The following is a 21,486-nucleotide window of genomic DNA, read 5'->3' as shown; positions in this document are numbered from 1 at the left end:
CATATGAGCCGAATTTCCATTGCAGTGATTTCATCTGTAATGAGGCACTATAAACTGCAGATGTTGTGTCAAACTCTCCAACGGGAACCATGGCAACAGGATGAACACACACACTCACACACAGAGAGAGAGGACCTTGCCCAAGGTGATCCACACACTGCTGTATGTGCTGCTGACGGGTCGCCAAACTCACTGACGTCTCTCATTGTTAATGCTATAGCCTAAGCAGGGAAGTTACACAACCTTGGCTGTCGTACTTTACGTATTAGAAACATATTTAGTCCTACACATGCAGGCCTCGGGTCTGTAAAGCAAGGCTTCTTTTAATTTTGAAATTGCAGCTTCACTGATTTCACAGGATTTTCATAAACCAGCAGGACAAAACAATGAAAAGAATTGTGTCAGTCAGATGTACCTCAGCAGTTCCAAGTTATCAATACATTAAACAAAAGGAATATTTAAAAGTGGGCCCAGCTTGATAAAAAAGAGAGGATGTTTAAACATGGCAAGGACAGGATAAACAGTGCAGAGCAGCTCGACATGTAAGAATATCACTGTGTGCACAAACAACTGTGTTTATTGACTACAGCACAACAATCTCAGTCAGATGTGTCACGATCCGGTTGGTCACCAAATGGCAAAGATGCGCTAAAACAAGTCCTTCCAAAGAGAGATTAAAACAGGGAACACATATCTGATATCCCCAAAATGTCCACCTCTTGGAATACATCTTCAGTTCTATAGTCTTTTTCTCTATTCCTTTGGTTCCGTCTACAGTTTTCCCTTCTCGCTCCTCGGCCTCTCGGGGAGTTAGGTGATGTAGATGCGGTGAAAGTCGTTGGCCCCGAAGGCGCAGTTGCACTTGGGGCACTTCCTCTGCCGGGTGTCATAACGCATCTTCAGACACTCGTAGCAGAACACGTGGAAACACTTGGTGAGCACCGTCTCCTTGTCTCGTGTGTTGCAGCAGGGGCAGCGCAGCTTGGCCTGGAGACGGATAAATGCGTTACATATGGGCCAAAACGCTCTCTTGCCAACAATGTTATTACCTCCATCCATTTTACGGCAACACAGCTCACACTTTAGGGTGTAACAAGTACGCTGCGGGATACCCAGAGACCACAGTGACGCTGTGGAGCTCACTCTCTGGCCTTACCAATGAAAAACCAGCCAATGAGGCAGATTACACAAAGTGTAGTTATTAGCATGACAGCACATTACTCTCACTAGGCTCTTCTAGTGGAATGCAGACCGGGCCAGAACCTTTTTTTATAACTCCCTCTCCACTTACAGAATTACATACATTTCTCTGCATTCTAAAAAACCTGTTCATTTCCTGACCTTGTACTGGTTGATCTCCTCCTGCAGGATCTCATCAGCGTCAGAGTACACCTCCACCTTCTTCTGCTTCTCCAGCTTCCGCCTCAGCCTGGACAGATCCTCCTGTAACGCATCAGTAGAGTTGTGATCATCCAATCAGAACTTCAGGAGTCATTTGTGGAGAGTTTTCGTCCCTGCAACCCAAACGTACCTGCGCTCTCTTCAGGTTGGAGCTCTCCCTCTCCCGGGCGGTGCGGTTCTCCGCCACAGAGACCTGGATCTCCTTCAGCTTGGCCTGCGTGTGCTCCAGCTGCACCTTCAGGTCCTCCGCCAGCTGGGCAGCCTCCACCGCCTGCAGCAGAGAAGGAACCGGACACACTCAATGAAGAAAGAAAACCTTAATGAAATTGCTGCGCTGTAATGTGGTGGAAGTACAGTAAGCCTGGATCAGACTTGGCATTCTGAGTCCCAACCTAAACACAGGCACAATTAGTTTAGCACGTTTTTTCCTATTCGCTGCTGATTTTCCAGCCCTGACGACTGTTTTCCACAACTTACCGTATACTGTACGCTTTGAGATCCTCTTCATAGCTTCCAGGCAACAACTGGTTTCGGTTCAATTAAGAAACTGCTTTTGTGTGTTCCTGTTCTGTTTAATCTTACTCCTGTGGTAGGTACATCTCACATTAGTAGCAAAAACTAGATGACCTCATTCACATTGCCCCAGGAAACATTTTTGTCCTGACAGGTACTTGGGCAATGTTAGAAACTACCAGGAATAATCCCACAAGTGCACACTTAACTCTTTGGGAAAAGCGTGAGAATCAGGAGGGTTTAACAGGCTAACAATGTAGCTCGTTAAAGCTTTTAATGTTTTGTAGAAGCAACATCTTGGTCTTTTTCCAAGCGCCTGAACACACCTCATGTAGCACATGCCTCATGTAGCACATGCCATTCTCCAGATACTCTAACCTTAGACATCTGGCAGCAATCAAACCTTACACGTGATTAGTAAACCTTTCAAAAGGAGCTGACAGAAAGATTGATGGCATCTCTTTCCTCACCTTCCTCTTGTTGAGTTCTAGTCCTTGTGTCCGGACAGTCAGCTCCTTCTCCAGAGCGGCGAGTGTGCTCTGCAGGACGCCCTCTTTCTCCTCCAGTTTCTGCACCACCAGCAGCTGTGCGTCCACCTGCAGAGGCACAGCAAAGGTTAATACTTCCTGCACATAATGAAATCCATCAATGCTGCGCTTCCAGGATCAGCAGTAACACGTCACCTGGGTTTTGAATGTGAGAACTTGGTCAGCCAGCTCCTCCTTCTCCTCTTTCAGCAGCTTGTAAATCTGGTTGGATTTGATTCGCTCGCTCATCAGCTTGAAGTTGGCGTCGTCTTTCTCTCGAAGCTGCTGCAACAAGCGGCTGTTCTGCTCCTGCATGTCCTCGAAGGCCTGGCCTGTAACATCCATCTCACTCAGCAGGGCTTCCTCCTCCTCGAGAGACAGACGTGTCAGGGATCAAAAACAATGCCGAGACAGTAACAGTCGTGCTGCCTCAGGATCTAAGCTTTGAAACTGCTCGAGCGTAACCATCTGTAGTCATTCATATAAAGGATGTGCTGTGGATTTTGAATATTATGGCGCATTTCCACTGCAGGGCCTCGCACGGCTTAGTACAGTATAGTTAGGCCAGGCTCACTTTATGCTGCGTTTCCATTACAGTTTAGGAACTGGGGCAGTAACTATAGTAACGCAGTGTAGGCGGAGCCGTGACGTTATCTTCAATGCGAAACACAAAACCAACATCAGCCGTTAGCTGTTAGCCCTCGGAGCTCACAGCTCCTCATATCTGTTCAGAAACTAGACACAAGTTAAACAAGTACAAACCACAGACTGCCTGTGTCATGGAGAATACAGTCGCTGCTTTATTTATGTCTGTAGGCCGTTGTTGTGAGTGTGGACGGTCGGAGCATATACTGCGTTAGCTTAGCCGATCTCCATTTAGAAAGCACGCATTTTAAAAAGGTTCTTCGCCTGCCGTCTGTCTGCAGACTTGTCAAAGCATTGATTCATGGTTTTTACTAACCGGTATCAGTATGTTGTTACTTCGGGATCATTTTGAAACGTGTATTACAATTAAATCACGGTCAAATATGTTCATCTTGTTATAGTTGCCAGCGATTCTCTCACTAGTTTAGCACGCTCAGCCCGGTTGTTGGCCCGGAAAGAACCTCGATTTTGGAGAGCCAGAAAAACTGTGAAAAAGTACCCGCTAGCCGGAACTACGCCGAGTGGAAACGCAACCAAAAACGCTTAAAGCGCGCTGTAGTGGAAATGCGCTATTACAAGGCTTCTTTCCAGATACCGCTCTGTAAACACAACTTAAAATAACTGAACCGAACCAATATGCATGAAATAAAATACCATTTATATAATTTTGTTAACAATTAAAAGATGAATTGCCAGCATCTAATCTAAAACACAGGCATCTGAAAAACTTGAAGCCATAAAAAATATATAATTCTGAGATAGATTTTTGCATGAAAAAAGCAGACATGCAAAGCTATTACATTTGAGTGTTACGTCTTCTTATAATAACATGATGTTAGTTATTAACTTACACCTTTGTTTGCCTATTTATGACCACGTTTCTAAAGATGCAATCACGCCTGGTTTGTTTTCTGTGATGCACTGCATAATAATAATAATAATAATAATAATACATTTTATTTGGGGGGCGCCTTTCATAGCATATGAAATACCTTACAGGGCATAGGGGCACTATAGGCAACAATTACAACTTTAGTGAAATATCAGCTGGGGTGAAACAAGACAAACGTAAATGTAAATGGACTACAGAAGGACACAAAATATATAAGCTTCATTTTGGTTCACATCGCCCCCCTAACAAGCCAACTGGGACCCACAAAGCTGTCGTGATCTCACAAGTAGCTTGTTTATTGGAGAGCTTTGGCAATCTGTCAAATCAAAAATGTGGCAGCCAGAAAATGAGGTAAACAAATAAAATACATGGGAGTCCAGAAGAGTTTAGTGGCTTTACTTTAACTTAAAAACAAATACGAAGGAAAGAAAAGCTATTCCATCAGTATCTTTTCACACCGTCTTCAGATTAATTATGTTCTGTTAAACTCCCAAGCATGAGGAGGCCCTTTCAGACCCACACATCTGTCTTTTTATAATGTTCATAAAATGGTATGGAACAACAGTTAAATGACTTCAAACACGGTCATTACACCATTACGCGTTGGTGTAATTTCCTGTTTTTGATTTAATTACAGTCTCAGGAGGTAACAGAAAAGATTTGTCTGTGTTTGCTTTGCAGCAGCGTTCCCGGTTCCATGTAACCCAAACAGAAAAAGTAGATCCTCAGGACTAATTTGATTCATACGGACAGATAAGATCATTTTCAGTGTAGCAGTAAGGTCAACAGTGGAACATTATCGTGAAAGCATTATATTATCTAACATGGGTGTATCCTCTATCTACGCAACTCAAGTTTTGGAACTACCATGACATTATTTCACCAACATTTGAACCCTGCTTGTAATTTCTCCTCCCTCCATGCTCTCTTATCTGCTTAGTTTTCCAACTTACTAATGAAAATCAATGCACGCGTCCCAACATAGCAGCAGAGCCAAGAGTGACCTCAGATCTGACAATGTTTTACATACTTTCAATTCATCAGGGTGGCTTATCCAAAAACGATTCGCCCCACCTAAAATGATTGTGTTTAGAACACAGGGTATATGCAGGAACCCTGAAGTCAAATGTAATACATTTAAAGACCTTTTCAAGACCCTTTCCATACATTTTAAGTAGGGCTGTCAGTCGATTAAAATATTTAATCGCGATTAACCGCATGATTGTCCATAGTTAATCGCAAATTTTGTATCTGTTCTAAATGTTCCTTAGAGGAATATGTTTCAAGTTTTTAATACTCTTATCAACATATGAGTGGACATATGCTTTATGCAAATGTTTATTATCATTTGAACAATGACAAATATTCTCATGAATATTAAACACAACAACCTCTGAACATTACAAATATTCGCCTCAATTCAACCTAGAACCTCTCTGGTGTGTGTGTGTGTGTGTGTGTGTGTGTGTGTGTGTGTGTGTGTGTGTGTGTGTGTGTGTGTGTGTGTGTGTGTGTGTGTGTGTGTGTGTGTGTGTGTGTGTGTGTGTGTGTGTGTGTGTGTGTGAGTGAGAGAGAGATCATTGGAGCTATGTGCAACTCAAGGCATATGCTCGAACGGGAGCTGCCTGGACGCTGCAATCATGTTGCGCGCACTATCCGTGCTGAGTGTGCTGACTTTTCTTACAATGTCCCACTGTCTGGCTTCCTGCATCAAGTCAAGTGCTCGGTGCAGTTGTGGCGAAATGTCGCTCTGTTTTCATTTAAACAGCTCCTTATATCCGTTAGCGCAGCTAGCTAGCACCAGATGCTAACAACAACAATACACGTAAGGTCTCTCTCTCGCTCGCTCCACACACACATACACATACACAGGGCCCTGGCCAACTTGAGGCCCCAAGCGTGATTGTGTGATGGGGACATTTGTTTTGGGACACCACGTAGTTTGGATTAAAAAAAATGTTGGGAGACTAAGTAGTTTTCACTTCTTTTTTTTTATCATTAACAACACTAACATATTTATACAGTCAGGTCAATGTGCATGTATGTCTTTCAGTATGCATTTACAAGTGAACACGTCCATTTACAAGTGAACACGTCCATTTACAAGTGAATACGTCCATTTACAAGTGAACACGTCCATTTACAAGTGAACACGTCCATTTACAAGTGAACACGTCCATTTCCTGGATGCAAAGTCATCAACAAGGTCATCGTATGACAGCTGCTGTGCCAACTGTGCATTGATGCTTATGATAGCCAGGCCACCTCAGCGTTCTTGTGCCATTGACGACCGGAGGTATGTCTTCATAAGCTTGAGTTTTGAAAAGCTTCTCTCAGCAGACGCAACTGTAACAGGAAGAGTTACTGCAATGCGGAGGGCAATCCAAAGATTTGGGTACAGTTCCTGTAACTCTTTTTCATGGAGAAATGACAACATCTCCAGAGCAGATTTTGGTAGTGGCAGCTTTGGGAGGTTGATGATCTCCTGGACCATCTCTGCACCATCAATATCAGACTCTCCTGCTGCAGTCAGTGTCTTCTCTACCTTGCTGCAGTGTTTCTGCAAGTCACCCCTGGGCATTCCTTGAAGCTGGCTGAAATTAAGCAGCACTCCAACATTTCTCCTTGACCTGACTAAGTGTCTCAAATCTCTCTTGCAGTGATTTGAGAGCAGTCAACAACAGTGTTAAAAAATGTCACCTCAAGCTTCTTCAGAGCATCACTGAAGGGCTCATCTGCAGTTTCCTACCCAAACTGCCTTTTTGTACTCCTCAGCCTCTTCACCTTCTGGCTCTATGTTGAGGATCTCACAGATTTCCTTGGCAGTTGACTGAGCATCAGTAAACCCGGACTGTCTGCACGCTGCAAGAGAGGATTTTGCAGTTTCAATGAGTCTGACAGCAATGTCAAGTTGCATTGAACTGGACTGCAGCAGCGTATTCACCTGATTTATGGTGGTGAGAATGTCAAACCATACCACTGTGCATATCAAAAACCTGTATGAAGCCACTTCTTCTGCCAGAGCCAGAGCTTCTACTTTGGCAATTGGGTCATTCACAGTTTGCCTTGCCTCAAGGAGAGCTTCTCTGATTTCTTTTGTCTGATGTCTGACAGCGGCAATACTCTGAAGTCTGCTCTCCCATCTCACATCACTCCAGGACTTCAATGTCACATTGATACATGTTTGGTCAAGATTCTCCATCGCTGTATTGCTCCTGAAAAGAAATTGAACAGCTTCTGCACATATCCAAAATAGCCTACAGCATCTTTAGATGACTTGGCTGAATCTGCCATTACAAGATTCATGGTATGGGCTCCACAAGGTACAAACAGGGCTCTTGGGTTTTTGTTGAGCAGTCTTGCTTGTACACCTTGGTTCTTCCCTTTCATGTTTGCCCCATTGTCGTAGGCCTGTCCCCTGCAATTGTCAAATGGAATCTGCAGCTCTTCAAGTTTGTCCAGTATCACATTTGACAGGTTCAGACCAGTAGTTTCCTCCACAACCACAAATACAAGTAAGTACTCCTTAACCTCCAGCTTGGGTTAGAGTTCCACAATGCGCAGTACAATGGACATCTGTTCCTTGTGACTCACATCTGGGGTGCAGTCTAAGATAATAGAATAATATTTGGCCTCTTGCACACAGGAGACAATAGTTTCCTGGACTCTGTCACCAATTATCTGAATCAGTTCGTTTTGTATTCTCTGTCCAAGATAGTGAGTGCGGGTGTTCTCACCTTTTATTTTTGCAAGGTGATTTTCCATGACAGGATCAAACCTAGCCAGCAGCTCAACTTCCTTCAAAAAGTTGCCGTGATCTAGCTCGTAAAGCTGTTGTGAAGAGCCCCTGAAAGCCAGATTTCTGGAGGCAAGTGACAGTGTGATGCCAATGAGACGTGTGAGGACGTTTCGCCATCTTCTCCTCTCTCTCTCTAGCAGAGTCAGCTCCTGCTGGTCAATTGTCTTGCTCTTTCTGAGACGTGTCTCAAGTTCCCTCCATTTTAGCATTGACTTTGTGTGATGTGGGTTGTTGTCATGACTCTTGAGAGCAGAGCTAATATTTGACAAATCACCAAAGCCCCCTGTAGTCAGCTTTACTTCTTTGCCACTAAAAAGCTTGCTAGCAAAACAAAACACAGAGTTGTTCTGCTTTGAATAAACAAGCCAACTTCTTGTCACCTTCTCTCCATTGGCAAGTGAACGATAGGACAGACCATGGTGAAAGCCACTTCCATCGTTTTTAGGGTAAATGAAATTTGACCCAACTTTAAAAAAGGCCCACGACGCACAAATTCTATCCGTTCAGTATCTGAGAAGTGTGCTGGCCAAAGAGCAGGATCAACTGGTTGTGCACTAGTGACGGTGCTTGATGGATCTTGTAATGTGCTGGGTGCTGCTGCGTCTGCAACTGTTGAGCCGCTGATTGATGGGCCTGGCAGAGTATTGGTGGGTGCTACTGGGTCTGTACCAGAGCCGCTGGTTGACGGGCCTGGCAGAGTATTGGTGGGTGCTACTGGGTCTGTACCAGAGCCGCTGGTTGACGGGCCTGGCAGAGTATTGGTGGGTGCTACTGGGTCTGTACCAGAGCCGCTGGTTGACGGGCCTGGCGGAGTGTTGGTTGCTGCTGGGTCTGAGGTGATGCTGGTTGATGGTGGGTGCTTCTTTTGTGCCTCCCTTTTTCATAAATTTTAGCAATGACCCTGGAAATGCAGACAATAAATCCATCATTCAAGCAGACTTATGATATGTTTTGATCTTAATAGTGCACTACAGAATGAATATAGTGAAAATACTAGCCTCAAAAAGATTAAAATATAATTAATGCAAATAAACTACTTCTACTACTAATAATAATAATCATAATCAATTCAATAATGTAAATACTATATTATTATAATATCGTTTTAATATAGTCAAGACAAAACATGCTTATTACATGCTCAAAAACTGATATTTCTTAAATCTGTATTCAAATGTAGCAATGTATCAACAACTACACAGCTACAAAGACATTTCTATCAGTATTTCTCTGTGTTGTGGTTGACATGATGATGACAGTTAGGAGTTAATGGGAGGTGCTGAGCATCACCATGACATTTGCAAATTGACATAAAAATAAAATTAAAGGAGAAAAATGCTGTTATGTAAGCCAAGTAGACAGTGTATCACTCTTCCTCCTGTACATTAGCAGATCAAAGGCATCACATACTTGAATATATGGCAAAAGTTTGAAATTTGACTCATAATACAACATTAGTAAGTTTGGAAATAACCCACCTTCGAGTGATGCTCTAGTTTCTTCATGTTTCGTTTTTTTTTCCCTCTTGTTTGCGCCGGAATCATACAGTCTTTTTGCCGACATGTCTTCACCTGCTGCAATGATGATGATGATGATGGCGACTAATTGCAACGGTGTCGGGTTACAGACAGGCTCCCTCGTCACCCGCGCGTCAGCTGGGGTGGTGCGCACAGTTGCCGACTTGCTCCCATTTTCACCTTGTGGCTGAACCTCGCCGCTGAACTGCGCGGAAAACGCGGAGAGCTGAGGCCCTCTGGGCGGGGCCCCCTCGGCAAGGCGGGGCCCCATGCAGCCTGCGTGATTGGCCTGTAGGGAGGGGCGGCCCTGCACATACACACACCCCCCCGGTCCTCCCGATGGCCAGTCGGTGCCTGCTGGTGAGCGTGGAAGTGTGATCTGCTGCTGCAAGCGGACGTCAGGAGCGGGGCTGTCAGCATCAGCTTGTAGATGGTATTTTAAACTCGATGCACTCTGAAACTACGGGGTGGCCGAGGACAAAAAATACACATGCGTTAATCGCGTTAAAATAATTAGTGGCGTTCATTTTTTTTTGCATTAACGCGTTAACTTGACAGCCCTAATTTTAAGACCTCATCGCCACTTTGAGTTCTAACCGGTTACCTTGGCGACACACTTTACCTCACATTGACTATATACAGTATTGATTGTCCTTCCTCCTTATCTTCCAACCATTTGGACGCAGACTTGCATTTCCCCATAACGATGTTGTTTAGCAACCGGCGTAAACGGACCTTTGCGCTATCAAGCAGTGAGCGTGCGATGTCCTGTTCAGATGACTTCAAATCCAACGAGATGCCATCAATAAACTCCACAGAATCACACCACACACCTACGCCATGATTACATTCAGGCACACTGTAGAACACAACCTCTTTGGACCATTTATATAATTATTGAAAACAAGCTACAAAATGTAATACCTTGGAAAATGCCGTTTAATACTTTTTAATAGCCTTAATTTTCTCTAAATTGATTTATCAACTTTTAATACTTTTTAAGACCCCGCGGACCCCCTGGAATCATTTCAACATGATTGTTTGAAATCATCCCCTCCTCCCCTCGTGTAGCAGGTCAGACAATGTGAGAGTAAATTGATTAATGCCAGGTCACAAAATGTAACAAATTAGGAATAAGAAATCAAATCAGGGATTTATTCTGTGGATATTAAGTAGAAAGACATTTAATAGAGAAACATAAACAACAAAACTACAGGTTATCCTCGTATTAAAAGGTTATGAGAATAAGTTTGACAAATGATTCTGTGAGACGAATTAGAGTGGGATTCCTTTCCACTTTTTCAACAACACAGCTGCCTTTCATTCAGCCGATTTGATATTTATATTAAACTAGGGCTGTGCAATTAATCGTATTTTAATCTCGATTACAATTTTGGCTTGCAACGATTACGAAAACAAAGTAATCGAAATAAAACGATTATTATTTTTTTATTATAATTTTTTTTATAATTATTTTTATTGTGGTTTCAGTTGAATTATACTTAAAGTTCAGGTTTATCAACTGTTAAAAACATACTGTTCAGATTTTTTTTTTAACTAAATGGTTAACCGTTTTTAATAATCGTGATATCAATTATTGACCAAAAATAAATCGTGATTATGATTTTTGCCATAATCGAGCAGCCCTATATTAAACTGCCCACAAAAAGTGATTGTCTTTAAAGCAATGAATAATTAGTATAACAGCTGATCAGATCAAATGTTTAGGCCAGAGCTCCAGCTTTCAATTCCTCTTTTCACGTCTAAGATTAGGACAACGTCTTCCTTAGTCAAATGTGATACTCATTGCACTACTTTCCTTCTGAGCACAGCTGGCTTCTTATTTATTTTCATATCTGGTGCTGTCTGACGTCTACAAACAGCTGGGAAATAAAGAATTACGGAGAGGTTGCCGAGTCCTTTTCCTTGTGCTAGCAGTGCACACATTCTCAGCCATGCTCAGAGTTGCCTTAACAGTCACTTGCTCCGATATGTTTAAGAGATAAAAATGCGCGTACCTGTTTCGTGGCCGCGAGTTTCTTCTGCAGATGCTCGATGGTCTCCTCTGCCACTCGGATCTTCCTGAGGGCATCTTCATCCGCCAGCTTCTTGCTCTCCTTCCTCTCCCTCTCCTCCAGCTCTCGCACTCGCATCCTCAGCTCATCCACCTGGACAGGTGTATAGAGAGAGAGAGAGATTATAAGATGCAAAACAAGACATTTGACAAAGCATCAGGGTATATGTAGGAATCCTGAAGTCAAATGTAATATCTTTTAAGACCCTTTCCATACATTTTAAGACCTCATCGCCACTTGGAGTTCTAACCGGTTACCTTGGCGACACACTTGACCTCACATTGACTATATACAGTATTGATTGTCCTTCCTCCTTATCTTCCAACCATTTGGACGCAGACTTGCATTTCCCCATAACGATGTTGTTTAGCAACCGGCGTAAACGGGCCTTCGCGTTATCAAGCAGTGAGCGTGCGACGTCCTGTTCAGATGACGTCACATCCAACAGGATGCCATCAATAAACTCCACAGAATCACACTACACACCTACGCCATGACTACATTCAGGCAGACGGTAGAATACAACCTCTTTGGACAATTTATATACTTATTGAAAACAAGCTACAAAATGTAATACCTTGGGAAATGCCCTTTAATAGGCTTCATTTTCACTAAATTCATTTATCAACTTTTCATACTTTTTAAGACCCCGCGGACCCCCTGCAAAGTATATAAGAAAGACAAAGACACCAAAGAACGAACCTCAGCTTTAGATTTACGTTCGGCGGCCATGAGCTGAACTTTGTCCCTCTGCTCTTTTGGAGCTGATTTGTACATGTCCAACAAGAGCTTCATCTCTTTCTGGGACTCCTGGGCTTTCCTGCCGAGTCAAAGGAGACAAAAGATTATAGTAATGACAGTAATCCGATAAGTGCAGTTATTTGAGGGCACACATTTGGTTGAAAAGACATCATTGCAGGTGAAAAAAGAGCAAAGAATGCATTAGAAATAGAATGTAAAGCGAGGAGTAGAAGAAGGATGTACTTGAGTTCTACTCTGAGCATCTTCAGAGTGTCCGAGTCCTTCCTCTTCAGCTCGTCGCTGCGCTGCCTCTCTCTCTCCCGATCCCTCTCTCGGTCGGCCTCCCTCTCCCTCTCTCTTTCCCGGGCCCGCTGCCTCTCCAACTCCTTCCTCCTCTCCTCCTCCTCCTCATGGTCCTCATCATCCTCTTTCTTCACTTCGATGCTGTCATTCGTCGTCTCGTCGAGGATCAGAGTCCCCGTGTCGCCACTTTGACAACGCAACTGTGGGCGGAGCAAAAGGTGAATAAAGGGACACTGGCCAGCTGCAATGCATCACTCGTCATGTTTTGGTGGAGTTCAGAAAACCCCTTTGGATCCCACGGAATCAAACACATCACACATTTGATGGTTATTCAGGTCATCTACCTTATTGATCTCCATCTGGGTTTCCCGCAGCTTCCTCTTGTAGCGCTGCACGTCCCCCTTCAGCTGCAGGTTGTGGTTCTGAAGGCTGCTGATCAAGTGCCTCATCTCTCTGTTGATTGGCCCTGAGAGAGCAGAGAGCAGAGAGCAGTCAACCTGTGGTCTGGGTTTGAGTCATTCCGTTATCTGGGGCTGTAAGTGACGCAGGGAGGTCATGGTGATACAAATGGTTTATTATACACACAAAGACAATGCCTTTACACACAGATAAAAGTGTGCTGTGTTGCTCAATGGGACAGTTAACTGCTAAATGAAAGATACACCCTGTTACCCGTAGTGCTCTCTGATATCAATCTGTCTATTTCTCTTTCTGGAAAATGTGGTATGAGAGGTTAAGTTCAGTAGTATAACATCTTTTCAAAAATAAAAACAGCCAACAACAGCATCTTGAGTGACAGGGGCATTATTGACATGTTTCATTTTGCGCTTTGAACAGCTTAAGCAGAGTGCCATCAAGTTCAGTTATAGCCAAGGGAAGGCAAACATTTCAAACAGAAAAACAACAAACGCAGCAACTCAAACTAAAGTATCTAAAATGATAAATAGCGCTACAGGTAAGAGGCGTGAAGTGAACTGTGTCTTTAATGTTCGCTTTGAGTATCATTCTAAAATCACCATAATCTACAGCGTGAAAAGCATAACCCTTAATGCATCTCTTAACATGCCCCATGTTGGCATGCTTTCCCTCCCCTCTTCCAGGCTGTGTGTTTGTAATTACCTGCTTGCTCATTGGCTGCCAGGTTCTGCTCAAACTCGATCCGCAACATCTCGTATTCTTTGCGCACCTGGGCCAGGGTATCCTCCAGCTGGATAACCTCGGTCCGCAGCTTCTTCTGGAGCGACAGCTCATCACTCTGAAAGGTTGGAAACAGTTGTTGACAATGTTGCCAAGCGTTGGTAATCATAAACACTGTCAGTTTTAGGTTGCTAGGGCCAAGAAAACAGTAAAGACTGACAGTAGCACAGGGCCAAAGCCAATGCGCAGTGAAGAAAAGTATTTTCATTTTTATTCTCTGATGGACAATGTATATTTTAAGAGATCAACTGTGATGGATGACGTTCACCTCCATGTGCTCGATCTGTCGGAGGTGGGCGTTCTTGGCAGTGAGCAGGAGGGCGCGTGCTTCATCCAGCTGGGTTTTCACCCCCAGGGACTCGTTGTAAAGCAGGGAGAACTGCGACTGCAGACATTTGTACTCCACAGTCTCCTTCACAACGTCTTCTGGAATATTCCGCAAATCCATCTGAAAAATCAGACGATGACAGTGAAGCATTGGATGTGATTGGCCAAAAACGACAGATTCATCCACAGATTCAAAAGGTGGATGTGATTTGGGTTTGTGAGACCAGATGTAATGTTCTGATCAAAGAACCAGAGATTAGATCTTCACCTTGAGCTTCTCACTCTCCCTCACTGCCTCCTGCAGCTCCGCCTGGAGTTTCTCCAACTCTGCCATGCGGCTATTCGCCAACTCCGCGTTGTGCTCCAACTCCGCATTGAGACTCTCAAACTGACATTTAAAAAAAACAAAAAAACATGTTATAAATACTTAAGTGTAAATGACCATGGAGTGAAACAAACTGGCATCTGAGATGTGAACCAAGTTATGTGCGAAGAAAAAGTCCCATGTCCCATTTATTTGCAAGATGTAGCTTTGTATGAAAGTTCACCTTCTGAATGTTCAGAGTAATCTGGCCTCCAGAGATTCCTCCTGAGCTGCTGGTGCTGTATCCGGACTTCAGCTGCAGATCATAAATGCAAAACATACGTTAAAAGAACAAACAAGAACAAACAAGGCCGAAAAACCACATGACAGTAAACAGGTGCAACACATCCTATGACATCACTCAAACAATGCTTGTGTTTTAATGTTCAGATGTTTAATGCAAGAAAATACCATTTGATCAATGCATGCATGGCCAGCTAGACATGCATGCACAGAGCAGCTGGCTTAAAGGTAGGGTAGGTAAGAATGGAGAAACTAGCTGGACATGCATCCATAGAGCAGCTGGCTTAAAGGTAGGGTAGGTAAGAATGGAGAAACTAGCTGGACATGCATCCATAGAGCAGCTGGCTTAACACACATTCCTGCTTAGAGCCTATCACCGAATGAATACGCCTCGTCAATAGACAAAAATAACACACACAATAGGCAAGTTCACGGAGCGTTTTATAATACAATTCAAGCTCCAAGTACTTAAACGTAACATTTCCAGATCTTCAAAGCCTGTGTATTACATCTAAATAATATAATTGCAATTGAAAAATATAGACAATTTCAATTTCACGCACCTGCTCCATGGCTTCAGCCAGATGTTTGTTGAGCTTTTGTTCCCTGGTGCGCAGTTTCTCGATGTCCCACTGCAGGTCCTCGACTGTCGTCTCCATCTCAGATACCTTGGTCTCAGAGCTGGTCACCTTGTCCACTAACTCGTTGTACTGCAATAAAGGCAAAGATGTGAAAACAGCCGTTTCAGCAGTGAAGCAATGGCTGCATACACACAGAACAGCTTTGTACAAGCTACAACAACAGAGCCAAGGACATCGTACCTCCATGGACATCTTGTGGTGTCGGCCCTGCAGCAGAGTGGTCAGGTCTCGCAGTCGAGTGTTTTCGTCCAGCAGAGTGTGGTTTTCATTGATTATGTCAGACTGGCTATCGTCATCACATGCTGACAATAAAGATCAATAATGTTGTGTCAAATTAGAGTGGAGCTAACAACGACTCAATACAGACAGATGAAGCTATAAGTACCAGATCATTCGTTTTAGAGCAGGGTATAAATTGTACAGCAGGTGTTCTTCAATTGTATTTGTGTGTCAATTGCCTATCACATATGAACGATCATTAATCAGCTTATTCCCACAGTTACCTGCAGCCTGGACTTGCTTGCACATGCTGTCGATGCGGCTGTGTAGCCGGTCGAAGACGCAGACCAGGCAGGCGATGGCTTCCTTGCTGAACTGCATGCGGTCTTGGAGGTGCAGGCTGAGCTCCTCCTCGCTGCTGTGCTCCAAAGTAACCAGGAAGCCCTTAGCATTGTCACTTAGAGGAGGAGGGGGCGACGATGCATCTGAACATGGTAAAAGGTGGTAATGTAAAAAGTTAGTTCAAATTTAAAAAAGCTTATTATCTAACGATAACAAATAAGTGTTGACTTTTGTAAGTTCTCATGACATTAAAAGAATGCAGCAAAAAGCCAGGTTCTTTACATACATATTAAATCAAATATGTACATTTTTACAACAGGTGTTGTCTCTGAGTAAATACACCTCTAATCACAAACAAATATATGACTATCGATGTTTTTTTAAATGGTATTTTGCAGCAAGAACATGCTCTTACATTTACCCTTTTACTCTACCAAAAGCATTACAATTATTGATTTGAGATGTTTTTGCAAAAGTTGAACACAGTTAACAACAACCGGAAACAACAGTAGCAATATAACAGAAAAAGGTGTATGATGAATACTGAGGAGAACTGATATTGAAAACGTATGTGGAATCATACCCATTTACACTTTAATCCAAATTCTAATAACGTGACGATCAAATAACATGTTATATGCTTAGATTCTAGCGGTTTACTAATGCAGTCAGTGATGGAGACTTTCCATAGATCACATTAGTAAAAAACCCTGCTTACCTGTTGATGAGTCGTGTGGCGGCTCCTTGAGGTTCATCTCTTCTGACCCAGTAGGAGGCGGGGGCTGCTTCTGCCCTTCTAGGCGCTCTTCCTGATGCGCGTCCTGCTTCTCTGCCAGCTCCCCCCCGTTTGGGCTCGCTGGTAGAGGAGGTGGAGGCACGGCGGAAGTTTGTGAGGCCAGACTGACACCATCTTCCTCCATAGGTGTTGGTCCAGGCAGGGGGGGTGCAGGTGGGGCAGGGGTCGATGACACCGGAGTGCCGGGCTCAATACGTTTCCGCAGAACTTGCACATTTTCGTCCAACTGCAAATCGGACACACAATTATTAAAAACATTACCTAGGGTTTATTTTCTGTACAAAAGTATCATATAGTACTTTATTAAAATGTGTCAGATCATGTAAACAAGGGGTTAGGTAAGGAAAGACAGATACAAAAAAGTGTTTATTAGTTGTTGTGGAACCCCAGCTGGCTTTGACAGAATGATACCCCATATATCTTGTGTTTACATCACCAGTTTGAGACGCAAATTGGGTATAATCTGGTTAAAACGTAACGTAAAATGTAATTAGATGTGAAGAGGTACCTGGGACCAGTAGCGGTTGACAATCAGCAGGGTGGTGTCATCGGTGGCTTGTCTCTTCTCCAGCTTCTCAATTTTCTCTCGTAACTCATCCTCCATCGTCTGTCTCTGCTCCAAGCGCTCGCATAGCTTCTTATTCTTGAACTGGAGGACCTTCATGTCCATTTCCTCCTGCACAGAAACAATTGAAAAAAACGAAGTAAGCAATGTCATAAATGTTGATTATTGTTCTTAGTAAGTGTTTAATATATGTGGACTTGTAAACACTGACCGTAGAGGAGACTCCTGCTATGCGTATGGGCTCTATCAGAGTGGTAGTCGTCTTCTCCTCTTTTTTGGTCTTCTTCTCAGGTGGGACAGGGGGGCTGTCCCCTCCTGAGGGACGTTTTCCTCCCCCGGCACCTGACATCGTTCCTTCCCCTGCAAGAGATAAAACAATATTTGCGTTGGTACAGCCTTAAGAAACTACACATTAGTTTGTAAATAGGGAACTCATTCATTTGATGACAGCTAGCTACGGCATTAGCCCTGCACTAAGGGCCACTGATTGTAATTGGCTCCGAATAGTGCTCTTCTGGTGCTAATGTTAACATATGTGTGTCTTATCGATTATGCCGACTGATATTGTATAACCTACTTCTTAAAACACTACCGACTATTCTCAATTTAGCTATTCTTCTCGGAGCGTTAGCAAGTTTGTAAACGCTAGCTATGCTAATGCTATCTTTCTCCGAAACCTTAGTTAGCTAAACGGGGCTCTTTGTCCAGAATATTTAATGACTGGTAGTCACGACTTTCATTCAGGGACCACCATTACATCTAAATGATGTTCTGAAAGGAAACTATACACGCAAATGAACGTATAAGCAACATTTACGGCAAATATTAACATTACAAACCTTCACACGGAGCGACTGAAAATGTAACTCAGTGCATCCATCGAAGCTACAGGAAATAACGACATGGTACTTCCGCAATATTTTTATTTTAAGAAATGTCAATCACAACAAAAAAAAAAATACATTAAATGAGTATGGAATTTTGTGATAATATAAACTAAGCGGAATTATTTGTAATGCCTACAAAAAAAGAAGGTTGTATTAATATGTGTAATGAACTTAACTGCAATCTTTACTCCGGCCACACGGGAGCACTGTTGCCACATTGTGTAATAACAGGCTACTAGCTGTTTCGAGGAATCAGACTAGAATGTAAACATAGCTAACGGTAGCTAGCGGTTGTTTTTGACATCGCCGGTAGCTAACTTTGAATTTGTCGCCGCTGAATCGCACACAGTTATGGTTTCACGATAGATTCCTCGGGCTGTGATGGCATTTTCATAAAGATTCCTTATTCGCCGTCTCCAGCTCACTCTTGTTGTGACATTTCATACTTGGTGAGTAGCTTCCTGTACGGTCAGTGAACCTGCTGCTGCAGCAAGGGCAAGGCCAACACACAGCTAGCTAATCAAACCCACATTTTTAAACATTCGAGAGTAGAGAAAGGTATGTGTAGCAAGCTATTCCAAATAAAACTCTTATGACTTGAATTAAACTAAAGTTAATACAAACACTTCCTTGTCAGTAGTTCCTGTTATTAGATCGATCATACCGCAATGTTACAAAGAGACACATGTGACTGACAGTTTGTTGTTATTACAGATTCGTATGCTGTCACCATGACCAAAGACATCATTCTTGGAGATGAATTACCAGACTGGGTAGGGGCCAAGGAGTTTTACCAGAAGTATGACCCTAAAGAGGTGATTGGAAGGTGAGTGCAGTAGAACAAAACAGAAATGGGATCTTAGCTTTCAATATGAATAACAATAATAAAAACAAATCTGTATCCTGGGTCAATGTTGTCTCAGGGGTGTGAGCAGTGTGGTGCGCAGGTGTGTGCACAGACATGGGGGTCAGGAGCTGGCAGTGAAGATTATTGAGATAACAGCTGAGAGGATGACAGTCCAGCAGCTGGAGGAGGTGAAAACCTCCACACTGAAGGAGATCCACGTCCTCAACATGGTGAAAGGGCATTCCTCAATAAGTGGGTTTGAATTCTACTCTTCCCGAACTGCAAGACACTTTTATTTTATTTAAATTAAAATGTATTGAAACCTTTTTCTTTGTGTTGATTCCCTTCAGTCACTCTCATTGATTCATATGAGTCCACAACCTTCATATTTTTGGTGTTTGACCTGTGAGTATTACAACAAATAGCTGAAGTGCAATCACTTTGACTATTCCTTCCCTAAAATATAAATGCATAATCACGAAGCAATTGTATGATGGTAGTAATCTTGTATTTTCACTTACAGCATGAGGCGAGGAGAGCTGTTTGACTACCTCACAGAAAAAGTGACTTTGAGTGAGAAGGAAACCAGGTGAGCTCCAACTTCGACACATCAACTGATTTAATTTGCACTACATTTGATTTTAGGTGGAAAATGTCAATGTCAAATGTATGCATTGCTCTACAGGAGTATAATGCGAGCTCTGCTGGAGGCCGTGCAGTATCTCCACTCCCTCAACATTGTCCACCGGGACCTCAAACCTGAGAACATTCTCCTGGATGATCAGGGACACATCAAACTGTCCGACTTCGGTTTCTCTGTGCAGCTACAACCTGGAGAGAAGCTTAGAGGTACCGGAGTGTATAATAAAACAACTGGAAATGAATGATCTATTTAGATATAGTTTGTGTAGACAGAGGTTAACATGATCTGTTCTCTTTTATTTGAATTAGACCTTTGTGGGACACCTGGCTATTTGGCCCCTGAAATACTGAAATGTTCCATGGATGAAACGCACCCAGGCTGTGGCAAAGAGGTCGACCTGTAAGCCTTCCTTTTGTTCATAACATTAATCTGTAGTGTCATTTGAATCAGTATACATTTACAAAGAATGATCCTGGCTGTTAGTTATATCTCTAATTCGCGCTTTCCTTTTTGGTGCATTTATTGAACAGCTGGGCTTGTGGTGTTATCCTTTTCACCTTACTGGCTGGATCGCCACCGTTCTGGCATCGCAAGCAGATGCTGATGCTGAGGATGATCATGGAGGGCCGGTATCAGTTCAGCTCCCCTGAGTGGGACGACAGGTCGGACAACGTGAAAGATCTGGTGAGCTGATAGAAGTTTTATAATATCTTGTGAATGTTTTGAATATTCTCCTGGATCACACTCGTCTTAGTTTGGAATCACTTTGCTCAGATATCCAGGCTGCTGGTGTTGGACCCTGCCGCCCGTCTCACTTCTGAGCAAGCCTTATCACATCCCTTCTTCAGACTGTACCAGAAGGAGAAAGTGCGACTCTTCAGTCCTAGAAAGACATTTAGGGTGAGTCACAGTATTGAGTTTAAATTATATAAACGTCTTATCCTTTCCATTCTCACATGTGCTCTTCCGCCTCCTCAGGTGTTGATAATCAGCGTGCGGGCCTGTATCAGGATGTACAGCTGTTACCGCAGGACTCGCCCTCTGACCCGGGAGGTTCTGGCCCGAGACCCCTACTCCCTCCGCTGTGTCCGCAAACTAATCGACGGCTGCGCCTTCCGCATCTACGGGCACTGGGTGAAGAAAGGGGAGCAGCAGAACCGAGCCGCCCTCTTTCAGAACACGGCTAAGATCATGCTGCTGGGCCTGGAGGACTTCGAGCCATAAACAGGTCAACCTCATTCCAAACCACGGTGATTTGTATTTAAACATTTGCATGTGTTTTCAAGTCAGTGTTTGTCTTTTTGAATTACTGTGTTTGATTTCAAGATGAGGTGTTCAGGGGCCAGGATGTTTCTATGCCTTAATGCGCACCGTGGTTTCCCGAGATAAGCACGCACATCTCATCCTATCTGCGTTTTGATCCGAGTTTGTGGCTGTTTGAACATTTTCTTGTCAGGTCATCATGTTTGCACTTTGCAGTTTAGGACACATTGCACAATAATTTCAATAACATATAACATACTACTACATTACGTGGACTTAGGATTTTACCTGTTGATAGTCAGTTATTACTGAGAGGAGAATGTGTTTCAAAGCACTGTGTGGACATTAAAGCACTATGGTTTACTGTTTAGATAATAATTATATAGACATAACACAACAAGGTGCAGATTTACAAGGGTTACAAAGCAGTACCAGAAGACATGTTTAACATTCAAGTACAGTATTTGTGGTGTTTTTGGTAGATATACTGTCGTGCATGTAGACATTCCTTAATAAGAAACCCACTTATCTAACTGTGAAGACTATTGTGACTGTATTTCCTTTTGAAACTAACCAACCACGTTACATCCTCAGTTTGTTCTGCAGTTTAATAAGTGACACTTCCAGAAAGTGCCTCCCTGAGAAATGTACATTAATTGTAAAAATGCAGATGTACTGTATATGAAGAAAAAATGATTGATTGAGAATAAAACTAATTCGAAGCTCTAAATGATCTAAT

General features: G+C 43.1%; 3 protein-coding genes across 5 annotated transcripts; 1 reads left to right on the top strand and 2 right to left on the bottom strand.

The window, feature by feature from the left end:
- Positions 1-297: 297 nt before the first annotated feature.
- Positions 298-18,027, bottom strand: rnf40 (ring finger protein 40). 2 transcript variants are annotated; one of them, XM_034107688.2, is made up of 20 exons: positions 17,947-18,027; positions 17,319-17,467; positions 17,051-17,218; positions 16,465-16,768; positions 15,689-15,889; positions 15,366-15,487; positions 15,108-15,254; positions 14,486-14,557; positions 14,206-14,325; positions 13,879-14,058; positions 13,533-13,668; positions 12,758-12,879; positions 12,354-12,613; positions 12,072-12,189; positions 11,313-11,462; positions 2,598-2,810; positions 2,385-2,510; positions 1,532-1,672; positions 1,342-1,443; positions 298-987 (listed from the first exon to the last, which is right to left on the bottom strand). In XM_034107688.2, exons 2-20 carry the CDS (start codon positions 17,454-17,456, stop codon positions 811-813), a joined length of 2,997 nt encoding a protein of 998 aa, XP_033963579.1. In that variant the 5' UTR covers positions 17,457-17,467; positions 17,947-18,027; the 3' UTR covers positions 298-810. The 2 variants fall into 2 exon arrangements, with proteins under 2 accessions (XP_033963579.1, XP_033963580.1); XM_034107689.2 differs by having other exon boundaries at positions 2,598-2,807.
- Positions 5,575-9,934, bottom strand: LOC139435811 (uncharacterized). The gene is made up of 2 exons (XM_071206753.1): positions 9,256-9,934; positions 5,575-8,678 (listed from the first exon to the last, which is right to left on the bottom strand). Exons 1-2 carry the CDS (start codon positions 9,563-9,565, stop codon positions 8,332-8,334), a joined length of 657 nt encoding a protein of 218 aa, XP_071062854.1. The 5' UTR covers positions 9,566-9,934; the 3' UTR covers positions 5,575-8,331.
- A 201-nt stretch (positions 18,028-18,228) lies between the features above and the next one.
- Positions 18,229-21,477, top strand: phkg2 (phosphorylase kinase, gamma 2 (testis)). 2 transcript variants are annotated; one of them, XM_034107698.2, is made up of 10 exons: positions 18,229-18,443; positions 18,709-18,820; positions 18,918-19,093; positions 19,192-19,246; positions 19,365-19,430; positions 19,527-19,690; positions 19,793-19,883; positions 20,015-20,168; positions 20,259-20,384; positions 20,463-21,477. In XM_034107698.2, exons 2-10 carry the CDS (start codon positions 18,726-18,728, stop codon positions 20,706-20,708), a joined length of 1,173 nt encoding a protein of 390 aa, XP_033963589.1. In that variant the 5' UTR covers positions 18,229-18,443; positions 18,709-18,725; the 3' UTR covers positions 20,709-21,477. The 2 variants fall into 2 exon arrangements, with proteins under 2 accessions (XP_033963589.1, XP_033963590.1); XM_034107699.1 differs by lacking the exon at positions 18,229-18,443 and adding an exon at positions 18,455-18,552.
- The last annotated feature ends 9 nt before the right edge of the window (positions 21,478-21,486 follow it).

This window comes from Pseudochaenichthys georgianus, chromosome 19 (genome assembly GCF_902827115.2).
Source record: "Pseudochaenichthys georgianus chromosome 19, fPseGeo1.2, whole genome shotgun sequence".
In the NCBI taxonomy this organism is placed as follows: Eukaryota; Metazoa; Chordata; class Actinopteri; order Perciformes; family Channichthyidae; genus Pseudochaenichthys; species Pseudochaenichthys georgianus.
Note: the sequence above shows the minus strand (reverse complement) of the source record. Positions and strands in the feature narration are given on the sequence as shown.